This window comes from Serinus canaria, chromosome 3, assembly GCF_022539315.1.
Source record: "Serinus canaria isolate serCan28SL12 chromosome 3, serCan2020, whole genome shotgun sequence".
NCBI lineage: Eukaryota > Metazoa > Chordata > Aves > Passeriformes > Fringillidae > Serinus > Serinus canaria.
This window is the reverse complement of record NC_066316.1, coordinates 111,093,154-111,120,058: the sequence shown is the minus strand read 5'-3', so window position 1 is coordinate 111,120,058 and position 26,905 is coordinate 111,093,154. Positions and strand designations below refer to the sequence as shown.

At 41.8% G+C, this 26,905-nt stretch overlaps 1 protein-coding gene across 2 annotated transcripts in view; it reads right to left on the bottom strand.

Moving 5' to 3' along the window:
- The window catches only part of KIF13B (kinesin family member 13B), a 122,185-nt gene that overhangs the window by 40,793 nt on the left and 54,487 nt on the right, over positions 1–26,905 (bottom strand). For both annotated transcript variants that reach the window (XM_030235386.2, XM_050972498.1), the window contains exons 9-22: positions 25,452–25,564; positions 24,935–25,046; positions 20,309–20,521; positions 14,892–15,002; positions 11,738–11,872; positions 9,575–9,705; positions 8,447–8,533; positions 7,610–7,800; positions 6,793–7,003; positions 4,764–4,926; positions 3,624–3,770; positions 3,031–3,180; positions 2,291–2,419; positions 823–993 (exon numbers count right to left, since the gene is read on the bottom strand). In XM_030235386.2, coding sequence (XP_030091246.2) covers positions 823–993; positions 2,291–2,419; positions 3,031–3,180; positions 3,624–3,770; positions 4,764–4,926; positions 6,793–7,003; positions 7,610–7,800; positions 8,447–8,533; positions 9,575–9,705; positions 11,738–11,872; positions 14,892–15,002; positions 20,309–20,521; positions 24,935–25,046; positions 25,452–25,564 — 2,064 coding nt within the window. The remainder of the gene's footprint in view (positions 1–822; positions 994–2,290; positions 2,420–3,030; positions 3,181–3,623; positions 3,771–4,763; positions 4,927–6,792; positions 7,004–7,609; positions 7,801–8,446; positions 8,534–9,574; positions 9,706–11,737; positions 11,873–14,891; positions 15,003–20,308; positions 20,522–24,934; positions 25,047–25,451; positions 25,565–26,905) is intronic.

The window sequence follows — 26,905 nt, the reverse complement described above, 5'->3', positions numbered from 1 at the left end:
AGAGTTGGCTCAGTTTGTAAAATTAGGAGGCAGGTCAAAGGTAGGTGATTTTCCAAAGATTAAAGTCTATAAGGAGCTGAAAAATGACCACAGGTTGATGCAAGCCCTGAGGCAATGGCTCAGAAAAAAATCAAAGCACATGTTGCAATGCTCAGAATCAGAAAATCAAAACTCATCAGAAGGTGTTACATCCATTTCACAAATGGGAAGAGGAATAAATTGCCCAGTGTGATGAGAAGGGAGAGAACACGGTGACAGCTGGGGTGATTTGGTTGAGATTCATCCAAGCTGACTTTAGATGTCTCTATAAAATGCCTCTGCTCAGCTGCTCCAAAGCCAGTGGGAAGAAAGAGTCTGTGCTAAATAGTTAGTTCTGACCTCTAACAACCCAACTTCAGCATCTACAGCAGCCTCATGTCCCAGAACTGGGACATTTCTCCTCATTTCATCAGACTTAGAGTGATCAGCTCAGTTAGTGACATCACATAATAAATATCCCTCATCCAGAGTGAATTTTACTGAGGATAAATTCCAATATTAGTTTCTCAGATGAACTGATGTTTTCCTTTACTAACCCACTTCACCTTCAGTAATTTCTGTACAAATGAACAGTGCAGAAGAAACAAACTTAAATGGACTCTGAAGACATGTGATTTCTTATTAAAAAAATATTACTGTATCAACATAATGAAATTAAAAATGGTATTAGGGCATCATGAAATAAAAGGTGAGAAAAGATGCAGATAAAACTGCTACAAAAACTAAACCTGCTTTTTTTTGCCTGCCTTCCAGTTTAATGAATAAAACAGAAACAGAAATTACATTGCAGTGGTCGAAGACAACCATGCACCGTGGCTCCTTGCTGATGGAAGACTGGGAAGGATCCACCTCAGGTGCAACAATAACTGGCTCCACTTGATCCCAGAATGTGTATTTGCAGAACACAAAGTTGGACAGGTGCTGTGGCAAACCTGTAGCTTGAAGTATTTTAATCTGGAAAGGAGGCGAGAAAGAAATGAAAAGCACTTCTTCATCAGGCATGGAATTAAAAACAGCACCAGGCAGAAAAATGTTCCACTGCAAATCATAAAAAATGTAGGACCAGAAAAAACAAATGAGAACACAAATAAAAAACAATTCAGCAAATAAGATTTCTGCACTGATACTCATTGGAGACAACGTTTGGAGTGCAGCAGCTGAGGACAGTCACTAGATGTCACCAGGCTCATATTTCCTGGAAGGGACATTCTGCTCATTTTTAACGGTGAAATGCACCAAACCCATTGCAACTGAAGAGGAATACAATAAAAATCTCATATTTCCAGCGTCTCCTTTATGCTCCAAAAATCCTGGGTTTAAGATACTACTTGTTCTTACTCTGTGATGCTGCAAATAACCCAAAATCAACCCCAAAGAATGCCAAATTAGCCTGTCCTATCATCAAATCAATGCCAAATGGAAACAAAACGTGAATTCTCATTCTGATCTAAACAAAGCCATCATATTCACCATATATTTAAGAACCTTTTATTCTCCATTTGTCAAATGAAGACCAAATGAGCTGGACTTCTGCAGTATGATCCTCAGGATCAGGCAGGAGTATTTTTTGCCAAAATGCCCCATCCTGCTTGTAAGCACTGGAGCTCTGTGGGACAGGATAAAAAGTGGGGGGAGGAAAGGCACAATTTCTCCCAAACTGTTCATATTGTCCAGGAGTCAGCAAGGCTGGGGAACCACTCCCTATAATGTTTTTTGCCTTTCTTTACCTGTAGCTTGTAGTTTTACTATCACACAACTGCTAGTAAATGCTTCCTACTAATTTTCTTTTATTACTAACAGTAATAAACACACTGTACATATTTTACAAAATATTTAATATTTAGAGAAAGAAATATTGAGAGAAACAATATTTCTTAATAATACAATATTTCTTAATAGAAATATTAAGAGATTATGAGTGATGGGAGTTTTATCTCCCATCTCTTGATTGGATTCTGCAGTGATTCTTCATTCTGCAAGATATTCTTAAATTGGATATTGCAGTGCCAATCCTAATACAAAGACCTTCCCGGGATTCCAAGAAAATTCCTGGGGTGAGCCTTTGGTATAAAAATGCAATTAATGAAAGGAACAAACCCCAACTAATTTTCTTGTGTTACTTCAGCCATTTCAGAAACAAAATAAGGTTATAAAGAGAAGACATCCAATGTCCCGAAGTCAAGAATTTCTTTCTGACTCTGGACGGGAAGAGAAAAGGTTGCTCAGAGGTTGGGATACACCTGGAACTCACCCTGCAGACAAGTTTTCTCTCTGGGATGTCATTTTCATTTGAGTAGTCAGGACTGTCCTCACCTCCCACCAGCCTGTCATCGATCTCCCCGCTCACTCGAACAACTTCCACGTGGAGACGACCTGAAACCTGGCAGGGCAGGAGTCAGAGTTATTGGTGTGCCACAAAACAGTGACAGGCTCAGCCCCTCCCAGCCTGTGAGCAGCCAACACTTCATCCCTTTTGCCCTCTGCATTTCTTGCACCACGTGAAGAACGCTTCGGGGCAAGAATCAAAAAGCCTTTGTTGCAAAAACCATAAAGAAATCAGACACTGGGGTGACTTAGGGAAGAATTTCACCTTCAGACCAGTCTCTGGAGGGTCTGCAAAGTGCACACTTGATGCAGAGCATGGGGAATGCTGCCTGGTGTGCTCTGCTGCCTTTGAAGTTGTTCTTACAGAATATATTTAAGAACCTATTTTCTTGATGGCAGGCAGTGAAACCAGTGGAGCTACAGCTCATCCTAAGGACTTATTTCAGGCTGTTTCCCTCAGGAAGCTTTCTCCTTTCACAATCACCTTGCTGGGATTCAGAGCTGCCTGAAAATTCCAGTAAAATATTATGGGATATATACAATTCCACACTGTCAGTGAAGAACTTGTGCACATGAAACTGGAAATTAACTACTCCATGCTGGTAGTGAGATCCACAGGCTGTAATTCAACAGCTGAGTAAGGACAGATTTCAAAGAATGACAAACCTCTCCCTTCTGATTGATGATTGGGACAGCATATTGAAGCTTCACATCATAGAACAGGCACTCAAGGAAAACATTGGCTACTCCAATAAGGCTGTGGTTTTCCTGCTCGTCGTAGAAGGGATCAGCTCTCCTGAAATAAGCTCTCATCACCTGCAAGCAAATCCAGAGTCTGTCAGGAAACCAAACCTCCCAGGAAACACTTGTCTAAGTGTGGCACAACCAGCCCAGGGAAAGGAAAAGGGACTGAAGCAAGAGGCCAGATTAGATCACAAGAAGAATGGAAATGAATTTTGCTTTGGGTAAGGCCTGCCCTGAGCAAATTCTCCTGAACTCTGCCAGATTCCTGAACATTGACTGCTGCTGTGTCACCTGCAACTTCCTATTGTGTGCTCCATTCCTTCACCAAACTATGCATGCAGGCAGGGCTCAGAGTGACAAGATAAGGGTTAATGAAATGCTGAGCATCAATTCAGGGCCAGGAAAAACAAAACCTCAGGGAAACCCAGCTCTTTGTATATTCCCTCCCCACCTCCACCCAACGATCCTCCTGAAAATGTAACAGGAATGCAATTACAGGAGGACTTGTTACTTACTGGGTTGTCTTCCTCACAGTCCTTCCACTCCTGGTAAAGGTCCCTCATATCCACCAGTCGATTCTCCAGCTTTTCCAGTGACCAGATCTGTTTGCCTTTCCCTTTCCTCCTCACCTGGATTGCAGGCTCACTGAGAATTGCACCTCTCTGTTGAACAATTAAAGGGATGCCAAGAAGAAATTCGAGTCACAACAGTGAAAAAGGAATTTAAAATTAACACAAACTTGAGAATATCTTTGGGGAAAGTCTGTTCTTTTTTTTTATTCTGGCTTGAGCAGCCAAATCCAAGCGTGACGGGCTCTGAGTTCAGCTGTCACAGTGTATTGGTGTTCATTTTAACTGGGCAGTCTAATCACAGCTACAGGCACTGGTTTCCATGGATTTTCACCTTGCATTAAGTGTTAGAAATGGGAACATTTAAGTATTTCACAAATACCCTCAAGTTAGAGCAGGCCTGGAGCTCCAGCTAAAATTACTACTGCCTGCAACTTTCAACTAGTGCAGACACTTAACCCCCTTTATCATCCTGTCTCTGGATGTGTCTTCCCTAGAAGACTGTGAAAAAAACTTCTAAAACAACTGACAAAAATTATAATCCTAGAATAAAATCATTCTTCTGTACTAAAGGCAGTCTGAGTATCACCAAAATACTGATTTGGCTCCAAGAAATAACACCAGCTTCGTTAGACAGCTTAAGACACAGAAGTCTGAGTTCAGATCCCTCCTTCCAAAATTTCTAAGATGCCTGGGAACAAATAATTGCAATCCTCTCTGCTCCAGTTCCTCTCTCTGTAATGGGGGGGGCAAAATTTTCACAGCTCACTGGGATGATGCAAAGTCAAATGTCCACAAAGGGATGGAAAACACTTGCAATAGAGTTTACCCAAGCTGCAGAGACTTTGTCACTCTGCAACAGCAGCAAGTGGGAACTTCAACACCAGGGGAAAGGTCTTGCATCTCCAAACATTTATCTTTTAAGGGACATTGTAAGATTTTCATGGCATAAAATAAGATGAGGATGTAGCAAAGATGCACATTAGTGGAAAACTAACTAAACCATTACAGTCAGAGTAAAAGAAATCTGAACACTGGGGGACAAGCTTGCTAAACAACCATTTAATTCAGTCAGGGTGACTGTACCTTGCTGTTGGCATTAAGGCTTGAAGCTGGGATCTGGAGGGTCACTTTGTACTCTGTCCTCTTGTCCAGTTCCTCTCCAATAAAATTGGCTTCTCTCACATACAAATTGGCTTTAACAATCTGCTCTCGCAGCTTCCTCAGGCTGTGGGTCAGCATTTCTTCCCTGGATTGGGAAGGGGAGACCAGAAAAATCATGAGGTTCATGAAAAGCAAAATAAATGGATGAGGAGGCAACTGAGAGCTTGTGGGTGAGGATTAAAGAGGGAAGGTGACATTATAGTGGGGCTGCTACAAACATTGGACAGGTGAGAAAACCCAGAAGCAACCTCATGTTCACAAGCCCTGGACTTCACCAGAACTCGTGCAAAGGTTTGGACACTGCCCTACACAACATCCTTGGGTCCAAGAGAAGGAGGACATGGAGAGAGCCCAGAGGAGGCCAAGGAGCTGCTCCAGAGCTGGAGCCCCTCTGCTCTGGGGCCAGGCTGGGAGAGCTGGGGGTGCTCACCTGGAGAAGAGAAGGATCCAGGGAGAGCTCAGAGCCCCTTCCAGGGCCTAAAGGGGCTCCAGGAGAGCTGGAGAGGGACTGGGGACAAGGGATGGAGGGACAGGATACAGGGAATGGCTCCCCACTGCCAGAGGGCAGGGATGGATGGAATATGGGGAAGGAATTCTTGGCTGTGAGGGTGGTGAGACCCTGGCACAGGGTGCCCAGAGAAGCTGTGGCTGCCCCTGGATCCCTGGAAGTGTCCAAGGTCAGGCTGGATGGGGCTTGGAGCAACTCGGGACAGTGGAAGGTGTCCCTGCCATGACTGGAAGGGTTTTCAGGTCCCTTCACACCAAAATAATTTTAACATTATATTTATATAATTTATATTTTTAACACAAAAAAATCAGGCATATGAAATTACATTTTAACTGGAAAAATCCCTCCTATCTGTATGAATTTAGCAATATGAAAACTAGGATGCTGCTGGCTTTGGAGACTTCTCCATGCATCTGCTGAACAGGCAGCTTTTGTGTGGCTCATTCCAGAGTTCTCCCACCACAGATGTGGATGTTCCATGTTACAGAGAAAGGTTTATTCAGACATGGCCCACTTGCTCACTGGCTCTCCTGGCAAGTGTGAGAGAAAGTGTCAACTGTGCAGCCCAGGAATCTGGTGCCACAAAACATCCCAGGCACACAGCTAACACCTTGTCAGGCTCTCTGAAATATTTTTTTACTTCCAAAGCTGCTTTTCTATCCATATCTATTAGATCTGTATTTTTCATGACAATGTCTTTACCACACTCATTTATTTAGGGTTTCATCTTCCTCCTGCAGCTGCTCTTTTTGACAGCAATAGTGGAAAGGATTTTTTAGGAGCTGAAATAAATAACCCCAGTGCCATCACCCAGGAAGAGGCAGAGTGGACAGTGACCCCTCTGTGGTTATGAAATGTTCTTTATAATGATCCAGATTTAAATTCTTTGTATCATCCTCTTACTCCTGGTTTTTTATTTGCTTGCCAGAACCTGCCCAGGTCAGACAGCTGGATCTGAGCCAAGAGGAAAAACAACTTTGCAGCAGCTGAGTCATGCATGACCCACGACAGAACAAACTCACACAGGAGCCTCAAAATTTCATCCAATCACCTCATCTTTAGTTAAATTTGCTGCTGATCAGGATAGAGCTTCTCCTTAACAACAAAGCAGGAGCTCGTTATTTCTCATCTTTTCTACCCTCGTAGGTCTGGTTATTCTGGAGGTGTTCAAGGCCTGTTGGACAGGGCTTGGAGCAAACTGGGATAGTGGAAAGTGCTCTCCTCATGGCAGAAGTGGAACTGGATGGTGTTTGAGGGCCCTTCCAACCCAACCTGTTCCTTCATTCTGTGATTTTTAGAGAAATATTTCGGCCATGTCCTCCCCAAGCCCCGCCACGGAGTCCTCACAGAAACCCACCACAATCACAGCACAACGAAAATTTTACCAAATTTTCTGCAGAAATTTCACTGGACACCCCTGATGGCCACAGGGGGGGTACCCACCTCTCCTCTGCCCACTGCCTGAGGCGCTGCTGGGCACTGGGGGAGTGGAAGGAGAACCTGTCCATGCTGCGGAAATGCTGCTTCTCGGGCGAGAGCCGGCGCCGCAGCTGCTCCAGCTCGTGCTCGTACATCAGCCTCTGCCTCTCCAGAGCTGATCTCTTCTCCTCCTCGTGCTGCTGCTCCAGGCTCTGCAGGATTGACTGCATTGGGTCTAGGAAGAGTTGGAAAATAAAGAAAGTACTGCAATGAAATCCATGCTGAGGAACGTCCTGGATGTATGTGAGTACAGTATCAGGTAAAAAGAGAGATTTGGGTTTTGTTGCAGTGTGTATTTTAAAAAGTGCTGCTGAATTCTGAAGCAAACAAATGTTTACAAGGCAGATGATTTAAGAGAATTTAAAAAAAGGGAAAGCCCAAGCTGAAAAAAAAAAAAAAAAAAAGTCTTCCTGTTTCCCAAAATAATGTCATTCTGGGACAGCCACATGAGACCACAAAAACTCAAAAACACGGTTTCAGAGACAGAAATTGCTGCAGTTAATGCCTTAGTGAGACATAACACAAGAAAAATAAACAGCCAAGTGAAAACACTTTGATTTGAGACTGCAGTTCCACCAGCATTCCACTTTTGGCTTTCCCCTCAGCAAGAACTGCCAAACCAAACAGTCTGCCATGGTTATTTTTCCCTCCTCAAGCCCAAAAACGACTGTGATGAGTCACTCACAAGAAAAATTCTCCAAAAGGAAGTTACAAGGGAAAAAGCCTGTGGTTATCCTCCTATTTTATACACATTTCCAAATAATTCTTTGTGGCTCCTTACCATTACTACCAAGAGCCTTCATGGTGACTTCCATCTGGGCATACTCATAGCTGAAGTTAATCTCACTGGACACCTCACTGGAATTGTCTCCATCTATATCCAGCTGCTCCACGCTGTTACTGCACTTCATGGAGCTGTCCCGCTCCTCATCCTCATGATCTGCCTTCTTTTTCTTCTTTGGCAAATTCAGCCTTTAAATAAGAGGAAAGTTTTTAGAGAACTATTAACTGCTCAGCTCTGAAACACAGGGTTGCTTTCAAATATTGTTAAAATTCAGTAAAGCCTCGAAATCACAAGATTTTTTTCATCTCTTTCAAATTTTATTGATCTCCTGTGGGTGTAATTTTCTTCAGGGCAAAAAGAAGAGCAGAAGGTAAACTAATTAATCCATTCTACATTCTCATAATTAAGTACCTCATGCTACCAATAATACAGTTTAGATAATCATGACATTTTTTAGTCATTCCACATCCAAATAATTTAGAGGCAATAATGAAGTGATAGCTCGCTTTTTTATGTGGGTTCTCCTTTTAAGCACGAAATAAAGCAGTGATATTTTAGATTATCATTCAAATCCACTGATTTTTGAAGTATTTCAGAGGGTTTCAAAGCACAATCTTGAACAGAAAACAACTGCCAGTGATCCTGTCTGATAGAGAAAGGTCACAGATATGGCTGGGATTGCAGGGGACAGAGAGCACAGTGACCTTGTAACAACATTTAGCATTAAAAACCAGTCCAACACCAGTATTGTTTTTATAATCTCCATCTCTCCTTGTGCTTTAACCCAAAACAGAGTGGGTGCCAATGTATAATTCCTGGAATAACTTCTGTTACCTGAAGAAGTGGTTGTTTCCCCAGAGGATTCTGTCTCCATGGTGGAGCTGGATGGGACACACGACAGCAGAACCGTTTACAAACGTCCTGGGAAAAGGCAAAAATCTAAAGTAAATAGATTTATATGAAGTTTCCTTTTTTCCCCTCCCAGTATTACTTTCATTACTGCAACAAGCAAAGAGAGGAGAAGTGATTTTGGGATTGGAAACAGGCAAAATATTCCCAGAAAATTCACTGATCTACCCAGTGCTGTTCCATACATGCCTCAAATTCAGCTTCCTTTCACCTCCTAAACTCATGAAGTTCAGTACATTTAGACAGATATTACTACAGCTGTGTCTGGGGAGCAAAATTAGAGCTTAAAAATGAGCAGACTGACAAAACAAAGTCACTAGAAAAAAACACTTGCACACTGCTGTGAAACAGAGACACAAACCAGAAATATTTGAATAAGGCAACCGACACCTTTGCTACATGAACAGCTTAAAGACACTCATTAAAATAATCAGAAACTACTTTTATTTCTGAGTCAGATTAAGTTTGAAAATGGGACTGTGGGATAACTCAAATTTAAAGGGAATCTCAGGTTGTCACTCAGTCCAACCTGCTCCAAGCAGGATCTGCAACAAATCAGGGTAAATGTGCAAAGTTTGAATTTTGTGTATTAACAAGAAGTTATTGGAGATGCTGACTCTGCATGTGATTTTGTGATCAATCTGAATATGCCAGCTGCTTCTCAAGTAGAGCTACTTAATTGAATAAAGCAACAAATGCTTCAGCAGCTCTTTGCATATCAACAGATCTCCTAGAAAATTAATTCAAATTTTGATAGGAGTTACATCTACACAGCTGCAAATCAGTGAGTATCTACTTGCTGAAAGCACATGCAATTTACTCATCTCCTCTTTAAAAATTTGGGCTACAAACACCCTCCCTGAGAGAAATCCCACTGGAATGGAACATGAGTTGACAGAGGAGCAGGTGACAATTAGGGTAAAAGCAGAATTTTTCTAACTACGCAGGAGACAGAGCAGTTTGTTTTCCAAGTATCTTTTTGCACCATTAATCATAAAATACTGGATAAAAGGACAAGTATCAAACAGCTGTGGCTGCATTTTATTCCTTCACCTGGTATTTTTTTGAGGGGTCAGCATAACCTGGCCTTCTGGGGTGATGTCTATGATGCAGTGCTCAGGAAGAATTCCCATTCCACACAACTGGATATCTTGAGAGTTGTCTGAGCCTATTAATGTGTGCTCCTGGGGAAAAATTAATTCAGATGTTAGTGATGGATTGCAGAGGTTCACTGGGTCTAATTCACCCATTCTCCTTCTGGATGTGCTGTGTCATCTGGTCCCAAAATTTCCCAGCTGTTCAATGCTTCTCTTCAAGGGAAAACGAGAAGAAAACCAACTCCTTGTCTTACAATAACAAGCAGGGAGCACTCAGGAAGGTTTACAACAGTTAAACATGAAAATGAAGAGAATTTAATGATTTAATGGAGAAATCCAATGCATTGGAATGTTGCAGAAGCCAAAGGAATAAAGGATTTCAGGCAGGAATTCAGAGAGGCTCTCAGGGGCAGATCCATGGTGGTTATGGAGGTTCCACCTAGATCAGCAACAGCTCAGGAAATTCCTGGATATTCAAGGTGTGGGGGATTTGTAAGATGAAGGATCACCCCACAAATCAAATTGCTGAGCTTGGAAAAAACCCTTTAAGACCATCCAACCATCCCCCAGCACAGCCAAGGCCACCAGTGCCCCATGACCCCAAATGCCACCTGCACAAGGCTTTAAAATCCCTCCAGGGATGGGGATTCCACCACTGCCAGGGCTGAATCCCCCTTTTGGGACAGAAATCTCTTTTTTAGGCATCTCCAAGCAATTTTTGAGGAACAGATTTAACAGTTTAGACAGGTCAGTTCAGGTTGTTCTTCAGTACTTGAAGGACCTGGTGCACACACAGCTCAGAGAGAAAGTGGGCAAATACTCTGAGAAACAAGGGAGTTAAATCTCAGGATTTTAGGAAAAACAGCTGCAAGTAATTTTATCATAATAATTTCAAAGCACAAGGATTTTTATACCAAAACTCCCCAGGAGAAAGACAAATCTGAGTTATTAAAAAAATAACAAAGACTAACTGAAGGATTTAAAATCTACCCCAAGGAGTTTTCAAAGGAAAAGAGCACAGAACCACCTAGGACATTTCTGCTGGCACTGATGGGCAAAGGCTTTGCCTTGCTCTTGTCCTTGTGACCAGTGACCACTGGGACAAAGTGGGATCTGTCCCAGTATCTGTCAGTGATTTAGCAGCTGGACTTTTACATGCAAGTTGTCTGGGAAAGAGTCAACCTCTCCCAAAACCTCAGCTTTTTTCTCCTTTTTAATGTGTTTTTTTTTAGCAGATACAACATGGAAAAAGCGTTTTCCCTTGTTTCCATTGAGGTATCACAGAGCCACAATGGCTGATATAAAAGAGGATCAGATATTTCCTAATACTGACTAAACTAAAACCATCTTTCAGCTGAATTGCTGATTTTGTGGCTGTTTTGAGAGTTACTATCCCACTTCAAAGGGAACAGAATGATTTAATGTGAAGCTCCAACTGCTGACGTTCGCTGTGAAATTTTTAGAATTTCCACTCCAAGATGTGACTTTAAAATGGTTGTACCTTGCTTCTCCTCCTGAGTCCTCCATCTGCAATTTGTAAAAGCCACAATAAACTGCCCAAATATTTCAGCACAGAGTGAAAAAGTCACATCATGTGTTTGATGGTTAATATCAGAAACAGGGTCTGCACATCAGAAGTGCTGAGGCAGAACAGAACTTGTTTTTCACTTCTGGCAAGTTGCATGAAGAGGATTAAAAATGCATTTCATAAACTGAAGACAGCAGCTAGAATTTAGACTACACACAGAGAAGCTGACTACTGATATGCCCAACCTTCATATAAAACAATTTCCTGGGTAAAAGCTTGTGAAAGTTTGCATTAAAAAAAACCCCAACCAACAAAAAAAAATCTCATCCCAGAACAGGCAACAGTTTCTCAAATAGAACACACCGAAATTTCTTGTAAAAAATACCAAAGAAAACCAAAACAAACAAAAACATCAAATCCCCAAACTTTTCCTGTGGATCAAAGAATTACATTTGAAATAAAAAGGCTGTACTTATAAAAATCTTAGTATTTTTAGATATACAGTTTTATAGAACTCTCCAAGCACAACTCTGCCAAATGAATTAGAAGCCTGACATTACACAATTTTTATATACAAAGATATATTTTTACCTTCAAATAGTACACCAGGAGTTCATTGAGAGCTGGATCTGCATTCAAATTAACCAGGAAGCACTTATTATCCCCAACTTTTATTCCAGAGGACTGCAGGGATATGCCAAGGCTTTCCAGCTGTTTCTGACGCTCCTGGAAGAGAGCAGCCATCAAAACTGAGCTGACTGATGCCCAAACATTCTGAAATCCATTCCCATCTGCAGGAGCCACCAGGCAAAAATGATGGATTGATCCTTCTAGAACAGGAAATTCTTTCTTCTGCAACAGGTGAGGCACAGAAGCTTCAGCTGCACCAAGCTCTGCTCAGGGGTATCTGTGATTCCTCCTGTCCTCGCCCCTCTGGCTCCGTGCTTTGGTCCCACACATTCCCATATTCCCAGTGGGAAAGGAAAGCAGCTGGGAGCAGCCTCCTGCAGCACTGCAGAGCATCTCCATGACCTCACTGGAACAGCAAAATGCTACCACAAAGCCATCTCTAGAGCCCTTTATTCTCCCTTTCCAGCTAAAAAGCAAGAAGTTAAGTTAAATCCTTGCCAAGCCAAGCTCCATGTCTATCCTTTGTTCCAGAGCAATCAAAATGACAAAAAACTGGCAACCTGCTATTTAAGTAATGCAAAGAACACTTCCTGCTGAACAAGAATAGCAGCATTTTGGATGGTGTTTTGTTCTTGTCAAAAGACTTCATAGAAATGCCCAACAAAGCATTACTGTGCAAAAATGTCCATCTCTCAAAGGGAAGGGTTTGGGTAAGACCAGAACAGTGAAAGAGAAACATTAAACATTTCTGACTTAGAAAAAAAAAGGGATTATTCTACCAAAAAAAAAAAAAAAATCCATTGGGATAGAAAAGTTGAGAATTGTTCCCAGGAGCAGAGAGAAACTGAAGTGAGACTCACTGTCTGCAACAGCCAAAAAAAAAAAAAAAAAAATAGAAATAAATATGGGAGGTTCCTCACAGGATTACTGGGGGAAGCAGAAACAGGAGAAGGTGAAATTCATAAGCAAAAAAACATACAAGAGACCTACAGGGCTTTCCCAGTGCTGCTGAGACTTTTAAATAATGTAGGGATAATCCTGGAACGTTGATCTTTACCTATCAGTGTGCTTTGTACTTAAAACCTGAGTATGTCACAATATTCAGGATCATTCTCTGCTCAGTTGTACCAGGTCTAATCAAGATTAAAATTGCAAAGAAATGGCACAACTCGCTCTTGATTTTCTGGTCCCTGTCTCCCCACAGGCTTACAAACCCAACATGATGTCCTTGTAAGGAAAAGTCATGTGTGTGTGTGAGAGAGAGAGAGAAAACAAAGAACAGAGGAGAAACTGCAGTGTGATGTCAAAGATCTCTCTTCTGATCACCAGTGCCAGGCTCTGAAGTTCACAAAAAATCCTTATTATCTACAGAGATAAAGCACATGCTGCCCTAAGGAGAACTTGGCCCACAAATGTGAATCTCACAGGATTAACTGAGAGAAAAAGAGCCAGTTGCTGTTAATTTTTTCTCAAGACCTAATGTTAATTAACTTAAACGCTGAAAAAACCATTAAAAGTATGTCAAATGCTGAAATTTTTCACTGAAAATGACAAAAATTGCTTTTCATGTGGCCGGTGTTTAAGGCTTTGAACTCTCATTAATGCCTCTTGCTCTCTATTAGGAATCATCCTTTCCTCAAAGATTTACAAACATCCCTCCTTCCTACCTGCCTACCCTGACACAATTTGAGACAGATGAAAAAGCAGCAAATACAACACGTGGAGAACAGAGCACAGCCCCCTTTCCCTATATCCCTGTCCCACTTGGGGGTAGGAAATAGAAAACCAGGAGTGAAGTTGAGGGAAAAAAGGAGAAGAGGGGAGAAGGTGTTTCAAGATTGAGTTTTTATTTCTCATTACCCTACTCTGATCTGATTGGTAACAAATTAAACTCATTTTCCCCAGTCAAATCAGTTTTGCTCATGACAGTAATGGATGATTGATCTTTCCCTGTCCTTATCTGGACCCAGGAACCTTCTGCTACACCTTCTCTCCTCTGTCCAGGTGAGGAGGGGACTGACAGAGAGGCTTCCACTGACTTCCAGACAGCCCTGGAACAGCCTGTGCTGCACAAAACCTTGTCCTTATCCCCCCTCTGGAAAAAAGATCTCTTTTTCAAGGCTCATGAAATTCCCAGCTCTGAAACATCCTACCAGGCTGGGAATTTAGACTGAGAAAGGCAGAGAGCTAAAGCAGAGATCAAGGCACATTTAGTCTGAAGAGCTGAGCCCATTACTTCAGTTTTTCAACCTCCTCACACATTCAAAGCCTAAAACTACTGTGTAAAATAACAGCAGGATTTTTTTTTACTATTTTATTTTATTTTTTTCCACCCTTATACACAGGGAGGAATTGCACTGAAAGGCAGGAAGCTCTCCTAGTCACAGGCAGCACTTCTTACAATGGATCTTTAAAAGCAAAGTCAACACAGTCTATTCTGATTGTGGCATCTACAAGAGGGCTCTGTACCAGAGGCTCCATTCTCCCCTTATTTATTACACACTATTCATCACCTCCACACAGTCCTCCCCCTCCAAAGCTCCCCTCTGCAAATATATACATCAGCATTTGTGTGGGAAGAACCAGGAGTGTCATGCAACAACCGTGGTGACCTGCATCATTTTTCCAAGGCAATCATCTCCAGTTATGGTCTGAGGCCCTAAACATCAGTTTAGGAGCTATTAAAACACACAGAGATCCTCAATAGCTCTATTTTTTATCATTCTGAATGCCCTTTGCCTGGTGCATTGAGGCACTCAGTCCATAACCTTGCACTGAATGCTCTCAATGCTCCCTCATCACAAACAATTTTACTGCCTGAAGAATATAAAAACCCCTGTAATCCTCTCATCCGTGGATTATTTAATTTTTTTTAAAAATAACTTCTCCATTTGCATACAGTGACAATTTATTATTGTCACTGGAGTGGTAATCTGGGAGGCACCCATCTATCACAGGAATTAAGTGAAGCTTTTCAAAAGGGCAGCAAGCTTGACCTACTTACCCATAAATGTGGGGAGAGACTCAGACAATCTCTATGAACTGACAGACAAAGAAAACAAACCTATTTTTCATAAAAAATGGGGGCAGGGAAGGAGGAAAGAAAGCAGCAAACCTGAGCTATCTCCTCAGTTTTTCGTAATTTTTCTTCCCAGGTCACGGTCATCTCCTGAATCAACTTTTCTGACTCCTCCAATCGTTCTTTTAATTCTGGTGATTTCATAGCCTGCAGGAATAAAAGCAAATGAAACAAGAAAAGCTTGTTGTGCTCTGTGTTCTTTCCCTCTGCAGCCACACAGATGGGGGAATGAATAAAGGCAACATGACTCATTTTTCAAGGCACACTTAGCAGTAAGCAAAGAGGTCTTAAAAACACACATTGCACATAAAGGCAGAATCCAGCCAAAAGTTCTTTAATTAGTTACCAGTACAGATGTTAAAGTGGAGTTTATGTGCTTCAACACAAACCCATTACATGATACTGGCAGATTTGCACAAAGATACTCACACAGAAACTAATCTTATCTCTACATTCCAAGTGACTCACACCAAAACCAGTTTTGTTTTTAAAGATCCTGCTGCTCTGGCTGTGTCCCCTCATCTGTCAAACCCTCAAAAATGACACCTCACATCTCAGTGCACTGCCATGCCACCAAAATATTTTTATTGCTCATTTTTAAATGGCCTGATGTGTGCATTATTTTTACAGCAGGAAAAACGCAGCTCTTCTGGTTATGCACTTCTACATCTCTACATGCAGTTTACAGAGTGAATATCAAAAGAAGCTTTACAATGTGCTTCTGGACACTGAAATTCCATTTCCTTGCTAATTTGCCACAGCTGTAAGTTTATCTGGTGAAATACCCAAAGGCCCACCAAAGGACTACCTTAAGAGTAAGAAGCTGCTCCCACAGACACCCCAAAAACTGAAAGGGTATCAGCATCCTCCCATCCCTGGTTGTGTCCAGCCCAGGCTGGATGGGGCTTGGAGCACCCTGGGACAGTGGAAGGTGTCCCATGGCAGGGGGTTGGTCTAGAAGAGCTTTAAAAAGTCCCTTGCAACTCAAACTATTTTATGACTTTTAAACTTCCATCTCCATCTTCCACAGTGGCATTTCCTCCTCTACAAACCTTGCTCAAAAAGCCTGGGGACTTCCTCATGTCATTATTTCATGGCTGCTAACAAGGAACATGGGTTTGGCAGGTTGGCATTTATGCAATGCCAATTAAACAATGGGAACACCATCCTCCAGCATCAGACACTTCCTTACCACAAACCCAAAACTGCTCACAGGAATCCAGATCAAAGAGTGGCCTCCTTACACTGCAGCTCCTTCAAGAAAGGGAGCAAGTGCCAGGATTGGAAAATCCTGTTTTGAGACGGGAGTTTCCTCTGCCTCAAGACACAACAGTCTAGGAACTGTCAGCTGATGTGTCCTGTGCGGGGTTTTTCTCCTTTAAATACCTAAATATGGGCTAAAAGGGAGAAGGACTTGGGACAAGGCTCTGGAGGGACAAGGGGGAATGTTTCCCAGTGCCAGAGGGAAGGATTGGATGGGATACTGGGAAGGAATTGTTCCCTGTGAGAGTGGGCAGGCCCTGGCACAGGGTGCCCAGAGAAGCTGTGGCTGCCCCTGCATCCCTGGAAATGCCCAAGGCCAGGTTGGACAGGGCTTGGAGCAAGCTGGGATAGAGGAAAGTGTCCCTGCCCATGGCAGAGAGTGGCACTGGATGAGATTTAAGGTCCCTTCCAACCCAAAACCACTCCATGATTCTGTGAATTCCACACAAGAAGGGAAGTGAAGCCAAGGCAATGTCCAAAAAAAAATTCACAGTACCAGAAAAAAGCAAGATCAGGGCAAAGGGGTGGACACTACCAGGGCAGAATGATGGATGAAGCCCAGATACTTGCAAGGTTTAATTTGTCCATTTCTTTGGACAATTAATGAACATTTTCACACATTTCAGCTGCACAATGACCTGGGTAACTCTCCTTATTCCCCACAATGCCAAAATAAACCCTAAAGAAATGGGCCCAGCTTGACCCCAGACCCACAGGCTGCTTCTCTGCTGGAAGCAGGTGAATTCCCAGCTCAGGAAGGATAAGCCGGTGGCCTTGGCACAGACAAAATTAAAAAAAAGGTGCTAATTACAACAACAAAAAAAAAAATCAAAATGCATGGATTATAAAAGAAAAGGGGAAAAGAGGATAATTCCATACTCTGGGAGGGGGAAAATCAACTGTCAAGTTCTGTTCTGGCTGTTCAGGAGAGAAAAGGACACTGACAGCAAAAGGCAAATAAAACTCAAACCCCAAAACCTGGCAACTTCTGTATCTGGAAATGAGCTTTGAAAATGTAACCTGTCATAATGAGTCAGTGCTTTTGTTCACTTCAGGAAGTTATTTATGCACATTTCTGGAAGAACAATTAGATGGGCAACAAATGTAATGAACTGAAAGGAGCACAAGGCTGTGAATGTGGGGTTTGACCTTTACTGTGCAGCCTCTTAACAGCAAATTGCTCTGGTTTTTCCCTGCTCTTTGTCAATGCCACTGGGATGACAACTAGGGTGGGATTTTAATACTTGGGAAATGAAATATTTATTATTTCATCCTTAGGAAACACTGCTTCATTACTTTGGACAGCTGCCACTATTTGGGAGTGATACCAAAAAATTAAACAAATGGGGATTACTTGCAGCTCTCAGAGTACTGTTAAGTCTGTGGCTGATATTTTAGAGGAATTTTTAGATATTTTAATATTATGATATTTAACTTGAGACACCTTAAAGAAACTGATACACACAGAGTGGATGCTTAGCACATTAGGCAGCTCAAATGAGAAGAGTCCAAAATCCACAAGTCATTTGCAGCATCACAGCCAGCATTCCCTGCATACCTCATGATGCAAATGTTGTAATCATAATTTTTCTGAACTGCAAACCACAGGGATTACATCACCATTGGTTTGTCCCTTTGGAAACAGAACTCAGAATTACACTAATTCTTGGCCTTCATCCAACATTTAGACCATGTTTCTCTTGAAATTTCACTGCAGAAGCAATCACAGAATAGGCTGGAAAAGACCTTGGAGATCACTGAGTCCAACCTATGACCTAACACCACCTTATCAACTAATCCATGGCACTGAGTGCCACATCCAGTCTTTTTTTAAACACCTCCAGGGATGGTGACTCCAACACCTCCCTGGCCAGCCCATTCCAATGCTCAATCACTCTTTCTAGGAAGAATTTTTTTCCTTATTTCCCATTTTTTTCTCATCTCCAGCCTAAATTTCCCCTGGTGCAGCTTAAGGCTGTGTCCTCCTATCCTGCCACTGCTTGTCTGGGAGAAGTGACTGACCCCCACCTGGCTACAACGTCCCTTCAGGGAGCTGTAGAGAGCTATTGCCTAGGGCCTGTGAGAGATTCAACAGCTGGAAACAGGCAAGAAAACTTTATTTAACTGAAGTCACATCTCACAGGATGTGGCCATGCTCAATTCTTGAAATATAACAGCAGAGCTCTGCTATTGTATATAATATATGATATAGAATCACTCAGTCTTAACTGGAACTATCCATGTTTCTGTGTCCTCTGCTCCACAGAGTAAAACCAAGAATGCTCAGCAGGGTGCTCAGCATCTCAATGAATGCCCATGTTTCAAGACAGACACACAGAAAAGTGTAAAATAATTATGTAAAGGGAGAGAGAAGCATCGCCTGGATGCCCTGCAACATTCCCTCATGGAATTCTGTCTTAGGTCACACAAGATGTGGCTGGGGCTGTGTATTCTATTTGCCATCTTTTAGAGGTGGGGCAGTTCTCTTCTGTTAATTGGGCAGTTTTATTGCTCTCTTCCACAACCAATCCTCCCTCCAGGAAATATCCTCTGTTCATGGCTGTGAGTGTCCCTGCATGGCTGATAAAATTCCATCATCCCACTGGGAGATGCTCCACCCAGGGGGAGGAGCCAAGCATTCCTGCCTGGATATAATCTGAGATTTGGAACACCACAGCAACCTTTTCCCACTGGATTCCCAGAGAAGCTGCTTTCTTAACCACATTCCCAGAGGAAGACCAGGCTCATCTACACCACCACTGGACCTTCAGAGGAAAACTACACCCTTCTACAGGAGAACCACACCTGTCCCTGCAGGAGGACTGCAGCCACCATTTAATGGGACTGCTGCCAACACCCTGACCAACAGGGTGCCAGCTCATATTCTGACTCTGTCAGTAGTATTTTCTTTTTTTACTATTGCATTTGTATTTCTTTTAAATTTTCTTAGTAAAGAACTGTTATTCCTACTCCCGTATCTTTGCCTGAGAACCCTTTAATTCCAAAACCGTAACAATTTGGAGGGAGGAAGTTTACATTCTCCACTTCCAGGGACTCTCCTGCCTTCCTTAGCAGACACCTGTCCTTTCAAACCAAGACAAATTCCCTCTGCAGAGCCAGCTAAGCTCTACAGGATATCAGTTCATATTCTGACTCTGTCAGTAGTATTTTCTTTTTGTACTACTGCGTTTGTATTTTTTTTTGATTTTCCTAGTAAAGAACTGTTATTCCTGTTCCCGTATCTTTGTCTGAGAGCCCCTTAATTTCAAAACCATAACAATTCTGGGGGGAGGGCATTTCAAGGGACTCTCCTGCCTTCCTTAGCAGACACCTGTCTTTTCAAACCAAGACCAATTCCTTCTGTAGATCCAGCTAAGCTCTACAGGGTGTCAGTTCATATTCTGTCAGTAGTATTTTCTTATTATTGCATTTGTACTTCTTTTTCATTTTCCTGGTGAAGAACTGTTATTTCTCCTCCCATCTCTTTGCCTAGGAACCCTTTAATTCCAAAACCATAACAATTCGGTGGGAGGGCATTTACATTTCCCATTTCAAGGCACTCTCCTGCCTTCCTTAACAGATACCTGTCCTTTCAAACCAAGACCAATTCCTTCTGTAGATCCAGCTAAACTCTACAGGATATCAGTTCATATTCTGACTCTGTCAGTAGTATTTTCTTTTTGTAATGTTACATTTGTATTTCTTTCAAATTTTCCTAGTAAAGAACTGTTATTCCTACTCCCATATCTTTGCCTGAGAGCCCCTTAATTTCAAAACCATAACAATTCTGGGGGGAGGGCATTTCAAGGGACTCTCCTGCCTTCCTTAGCAGACACCTGTCTTTTCAAACCAAGACCAATTCCTTCTGCAGAGTCAGCTAAGCTCTACAGGGTGTCAGCTCATATTCTGACTCTGTCAGTAGTATTTTCTTATTATTGCATTTGTATTTCTTTTTGATTTTCCTAGTGAAAAACTGTTATTCCTACTTCCCTATCTTTGCCTGAGAGCCCCTTAATTTCAAAACCATAACAATTCTGGGGGAGGGCATTTACATCTTCCACTTCAAGGGAAGCTCTTGCCTTCCTTAGCAGCCACCTGAATTTCCAAACCAAGACCAATTCCTTCTGTAGAGCCAGCCAAGCCTGGTGGAGGGCAGGGACTTGCTGGATTGGCAAGACTCAGGTTTGTACCTCAGCCTTGGTGAGCTGCTCCCGCAGCTTCTCCACCTCCTCGCGGAGCTCGCGGATGATGCGGGCGTTGGGGTCCTCGTTGACCACGGCGTGGTTGACGATGTTCTTGGCTCTGTCCGCGTAGCGCAGCGTCGACAGCGTCTCGTCGTAGTTGTCGGCCGCCGGGCTGACCGTGGCCACCATGGCCGTCTTGCTGTTGCCCCCGAGGCTGTCCTGGAAGGTTTGGGGGGTGGTTTAGAATCAGTGTTTTTATTTTGGTTTGCTGGGTTAAGAGTTTAGGCTGTGGGAGTTGAGGAAAAGGGCGCGATTTTTAATGTTTGTTTTTGAAAGCTCGTTTGGGAAATGTCGTTCTTGGTTTTCGGCATTCTTGGTTTTTTTAGTTTCAACAGGAATCAAAAAAAAGGCCCTGTTTGGGCTTAACAGGGCCTGGTAAAGGATTCAGAGTTTTCTTTCTGTGTTTTCTGTTTAGGTTTACAAACCAGAAATGTAAACACTTGAGCTGTGTTCACTAGACTGAACTTCTCAGATGCCATGAGGGAGGTCAGGAAAAACCATGATGAATTCAGATTATCTCATTTTAAAGACTAGAAGACAGAAGTCTTCAAGAAATAAATTACTGAGATATCTGTTCATAAACAATATAGCTGATTTTACTCCTATAAACATTCAGAATGGGGCCCTTCCCTTTCTCCCACTGGCACAACTCACAAATCTAAACTGAGTTATAGAAGAAATTACCCTCCTGGAATTTGGTTGAGAGAGAAGAAGGGCATGAAACAAGGAAGGAAACAAAGAAGAAAGGAAGAAAATGAGGAAGGAAGGATTCAATCTTTTTACTGACCATAAGATTATGGTTTACAATTTCAGTCAAATAAATACATGAAGATGAAATATTCTGGTTTAAATTGTGCAGCAATTTTTTTTTTTTTCTGTGTGACAGTTTGGTTTCTCTGGTTTGTCTGGAATTTTGGGATGAGTTTTTGTTTTTTTGTTTTATACCCAATATCTCTTTCTGAGACAAACCACGCTCTTAATTTTCATCTTCAATAACCCATAAAATGTAGGTCAGGCATTGCCATTAGAACAATCTGACTGCATTAGCTGCTTGTCAAACCATTTCAGTTCCAAAGCACACGTGGAGCTTTCCCCAGCAATCATTAAAATGCCCCTTTAAGTATTTCCCCAAGACTCCCCTTTTGGCTGTGTGATGCCTAAACCAGTTTGACAGGAGTCAGGCTGTTGGCAGCACTTGGCTGTCTCTGCTCATGCAAAAGGGCATGGAACTCATATGAAACATAAATCTCTGTGTATTTATAGTGTTCAATACAGTCAGCACAGGCAGGTAAGTGTATTTATACAGAAATCAGCAGCAAAGAACAGCTTGCTGACTGATCTCACCGTGACTTTACTCATCCAAGGATCAGCCAGTGTTTACTCCAAATTAATCCACAGCTTGGGAGGGTCCCCTCTGTACCACAGAAATGTTTTTTTAACTGAAAACTTTAGGACTAACAGGAGCACTAATGAATCATTCCATGAGATTTCCTAGCCAAAAATTAGGAATGACATCCTGAAACTGCAATCCCTGTTCCACATAAAAAGCTGGAGTTTGGCAGGGAGCTGGCCAGGTACTCCCCTTCCAAATCCAACCTTAACTGTTTGCACTTTGGGAATGTCCTTCACTGCACTAATTAGCTCCAAAACAGGATGAATTAATTATCTGAACTGCAGCTCTGCTGTAGAGGCAGCTGAGAACGCTGCAACAGTGATACACCAGAACCCACAATACACCCATTAAAAACTGGGCAAAGTCCCTCTTGCAGCAATTCAAGCCCAATGCCAGACTGTCTGATAAAGTTTTATGTATAAACCCCATGTGCTGATTTCATTGGTTTCTTTAATGACAAGCAAGAAAGGTGAAAAAACAGCAAATCAGCCACTCATTAATGAAAAGAGTCTGTAAACCAGCCTGGCAAGACTGGGCTTGCATGTGTTAGGGAGACAGAATGGAAATAAAGAAGTTATTTTTAAGAATTAACTAGCTTTTTCTCCTCTAGCAGCAAGATTATTGTGAAAACAACTCAAAATGTAGAGCTCAGAAATTGTATTTCTAATAGCAGCCATCAGGCTTCTGATTAACATGGGAAAACAAGATGTTTGTGCCAATACAATTTGATTCAAACTAGAAGTTACAGGACTGACACAGCTATTGTGCTCCCTGCACATAACCTGATGCCACCTCTCAAGCAATGATACTTTTCAAAATGGCATTTTAGTCTGAAATCCTCAATAATATTAAGCAAAAAGGGTCAGGTCTTGAGGTCTCCTGAACTGATTTCTCAGATTTGTGGAGAGACACTGCACGACAGATACTCCTGCAGTTAGAACACATTTAGTCTGCTTTGGGATCATAATTAAGAGTTGAAAGCCAGGGAGAAAGCTCAGCCCACTGTCACGGACATGTTTTATGAAAAATCCTTTTGTTAGGATCTTTTCTCCTGACAAGCTGAGAGGCCTCAGAAATGAAATGTAAACAATAATTATCTGCTGCTGTGGAATGCAACAAGTGCATCTTTGATTGGTCTCATGTGGTTGGTTTTAATTAATGGCCAATCACAGTCCACTTGTCTCGGACTGTCTGGTCAGTCACAGGATTTCATTATCACTCCTTTCTATTCCTTGCTAGCTTTCTGATGAAATCTTTTCTTCTATTATTTTAGTATAGTTTTAATATATCATTTTTTTTAATATAATACACATCCTAAAATAATAAATCAGCCTTCTGAAACATGGAGTCAAGATTCTCATCTCTTCTCTTGTTGGGCTTGTCTGAAATCCAACAGCCCACCATCTCATGGCTTCTCCAAACAGGCCCCTTTAAACGAATAAATCCTCCTTTGATCTCTAATTTAAAAAAAAAAAAGAGATTTAAATGTTCCCCCTTTCAAAACAAAGCTTCAATGAGAGCTTGTTTGTTAAAAAACCCTGAAACCCCCCAAGCCTTTTGTTGGCACTTTTGTGGCTGATGCTGGACACAAAGAGGGTTTGCCTGAAAGGAGGCAGAACAAAAGTGAGCTCCCGTTCCTGCGCCGCGTCCGGCCGGCAGCACCGTGGCCACAATGCCTCAGACAGGTGCTGAACAGGAACTGCAGTCTGCTCCCTGGATTTGTTTGGAAATGGAGCAGCAGAACTAATTCCTACAAGGCTGGAAATTCTTCAGGGAGGTTTCCACCCTGCTGCAGCCACATCAGGAACCCAGAGCGCAGCGGGGCGAAGTGAAGTTGGGCAGTGGCTTTGTTGCCAAATTGCAGAGAGCCAAAAGACACCATTTTTTTCTTCTAAATGAGAGTAAAAACTCAGAGTAAATATAGGGAGGCAAAAATGTATTTAAACACTGCAAAGGCCTCAGTGCAAGAACACTGTGCTGTGAGAATTTGTTTTACTCAAACACTGTTTGTGACATGCCACTAAGATTTTATGTGGCAATTTGATGGCCGGATCTGTTAGGGATAAATAATTTCACAAGTCATTCATTAAAAGGCAGCACTGAGAAAAATGAAGGTTTGTGTGTCAAGAGGTTACAGGAGCAGGGATTTTGTTTTACTTAAGCATTGAATTCAACTTTGTTTTCAAATCTCTGCAAGGAAAAATGTGTTGGTTCTTTTTAGTCTCCACACTTCTGTACAACCTGCAAGTCACTTTGTCTTTTTCTTTCCACACAGTTAAATCCCAGGGCTCTCAAATTTAAACAACCCTAAAAAGATTGCTAAGAAAGGGTGGGGAAGCTAAGGCAACAACGTCTAGCTAGAGCACCTGCAAAAAAGTGAGAGGACAAAGAATGGCTGGTGATGCCACAAATCAGTTTCTTCTCAGATTATTTCTTTCTACCAGTAAGTATCTCAACTGCTCCTGGATAACAACTAAACAGAGCACAAGGGAAAAAAAATAAATTGACTTATATAGATCTCATATTTAACAATTTGGGTGTCTTCATTTAGACTGTACATATGTTCAGCCAAGTGCCATCATGAAACACTCTTTTTTCCCCCAAAAAAAGACCAAATAAGAGTCCTGTGCAGTTCAGAAAATGATTTAATTGCTCATTTCACATGAACAGCATCTCTGAAGTCTCCTGACCTGTTCCTCAGACTGTAACTGGGATAATGCTCTGCAATTACACTCTGCTGACAAAAGTAAAATACCCTAACAATTAAATTAGACAATTAGGAAAAGGTAATTGTCTTAATCAACATCTTCAGAGCTAAGCATACCAGAATGTAAAATCAGCTGTATGCAGAAATAACCCAAATTAAATTAGCCCCAAGGTTGTGTGTGAAGCTGTACTTACACTGACCCATAAAATATACACTGCTTTTAATTTTATTTTTGAAGTTCCTTAATCCTTAGGCCATTGCAGGTCAGCAGAAGACACATATTTAGTCTGCAGAGATTCTAATGGCTTACATCCAGCTCATTTTCCAAAGACAATTATGGTTAACATCAAACCCAGAAAGCGAGGCAAAGCACAGAATTTTGATTTCATTCAGTGAGACTCTTCTCCCTCTTTCCTCTCTTTTATTTAACTTTAAAAAAGAAGATTAAAAAAAAAAAAAAACCCTTACTTACTTTAAGTAACCAAGTGAGCACAGAATCACGATACGGAACAAATTTGTTCTTGTTCTTGCCAGCAGCCTGATCTGCCAGGGCAGAAATAACCAGCCCCAGAGTTGTGAGGGATCTGCCCAGAGAACACAAACAGTTATTAACAAGGGTAAATATTCATAAGTCAAATGCATATTTAGACAGTGACTTTCTCTCTGAAAACATGCTCTGAGGAAAAAAACTCCTAATTTAATTTTAATCATTCTTCACAAAAGCACCACTCTTATTTTTTTCAGTATGTTTTCAGTCTTAATAATCAGGTCTTCACAATGAAATTCATGGCAGCTGCAGGAACACAAATATTGTTTTAAAAGATGGAGATCTTATTCCCATATCTAAGAGTACTGCATGCCAGAGGGAGAAATAGAGAGAAGGAAAGGAGAAAAATTGACTACAGGAGCTTCATACTGTTTTACAAGTAGGCTGTATTTAGCAGGAAATGGGGATGAAAAAAGGAAAATAAATAATCTCAAAGCCTTACTTGTTAATGTTGCTTCCTTCTTTCAGCCTGTCTCCTGCAGCACCAGTTTTAGTTGCCCTTTCACTACCTGCCAAGTCCACCAGGCTGAGCTTGCCCACCTTCTCACCTGATGTCTGGGGAAGGAACCACAGAACAGCCCCAGTGAGGTCACTTCAATCAAGTCACATTGTTTGATGTATTTTACAACAGCAATCAAACTTCATTTTTGGTGTAAACTCCTGTTCCAAACCCTTTGAGAATGGCTGGATTTGAAGAGTGTCCTGTGCTAAGTCACTACCTGCTGCTTCAGAAACAACAGGGAAGTCATGGATGGTGTGAAGCCAGGTACTCTGACATCTTCAAATATCTCAGAAATCTCCAGAGATGTACACAGGGCACACTAATGAAGTGCTGAACCATGAAAAATTCAGAGTTATGCCAAGGGAGTCACAAGCAGAGACAATCTCCTAAAATCCTTGGATTTTATATCAGAGTTTCTTCTGTTTTTCAGCAATCAGGAATGAACCTGATGAGAATCATGTTGTAATTTACATCAATTATCACAATTGCAAAGGCTCCTTTATCCTTGTCAGCCTCCTGGAACACGATCCCAGCTGTGTGAGTATGCAAACCTGCAACGCACATTTTGTTACAAATCCTTTTACCTCATTTGACCCAAAATGACATTCTGAAACACTCCATGAACCCCTAAATCAATCTGAAATTAAAGAGCCAACTGTCTTTGAGAACAGCTTGCTCACATCATGTTCTTCTGCAGCATCTGCACCTTCAGCACCCCAGGATCCCAATGCAAAGTGCTGCATCCCCATAAATGAAAGGGATAATTAAAATCAATAAGATCCCAAAAATGACACCCTAAACCTATCAAAACATGATGTGATCATGGAACATGCCATTTCCAGGACTGAAAGGAGCAGCAGATGGGAGAACAAGGGAAATCTGTTGCAGAAGTTCACTCAGGGGTCACTGGAAGGTGCAGAGAACATGGACAGTCACAGCCACTCTGCATCCAGGCTGAGCAGGACCACACAAAAACCAGGTATGAAAAAAGCATGCACAAGAGCCACAGCAAAACTGGAATGACAAAATATGGAAAAATCAAAAAAAAAAAAAAATCAGCACAGTAGGAGGCTGATTTGAAGTGCAAAGGGGGAAAAAAACCCAAATAAAGAATGAGGAAAATTGTGTGGATAAGAAGATTGGTGGAAACTGAGAAATTAGGAGGAGAAAAAAAAGCCCAAATTCTCATTATGCTTTCCAATATATCCAATATTTAGGCTCAGATTTGCTCTGTTGACACTCAAAACTTCTCCAAGGCTTTGAAAATCTTTAAGAATTGTCCAAGCACAGAATTTATCACTGAAGCTTAAAGATACTTCTTTCAATTCGAGTTTATCACCATTTTCTGTGAGGGACTAAATAATATTGACATAATTTCATGCACTCCTCCAAGG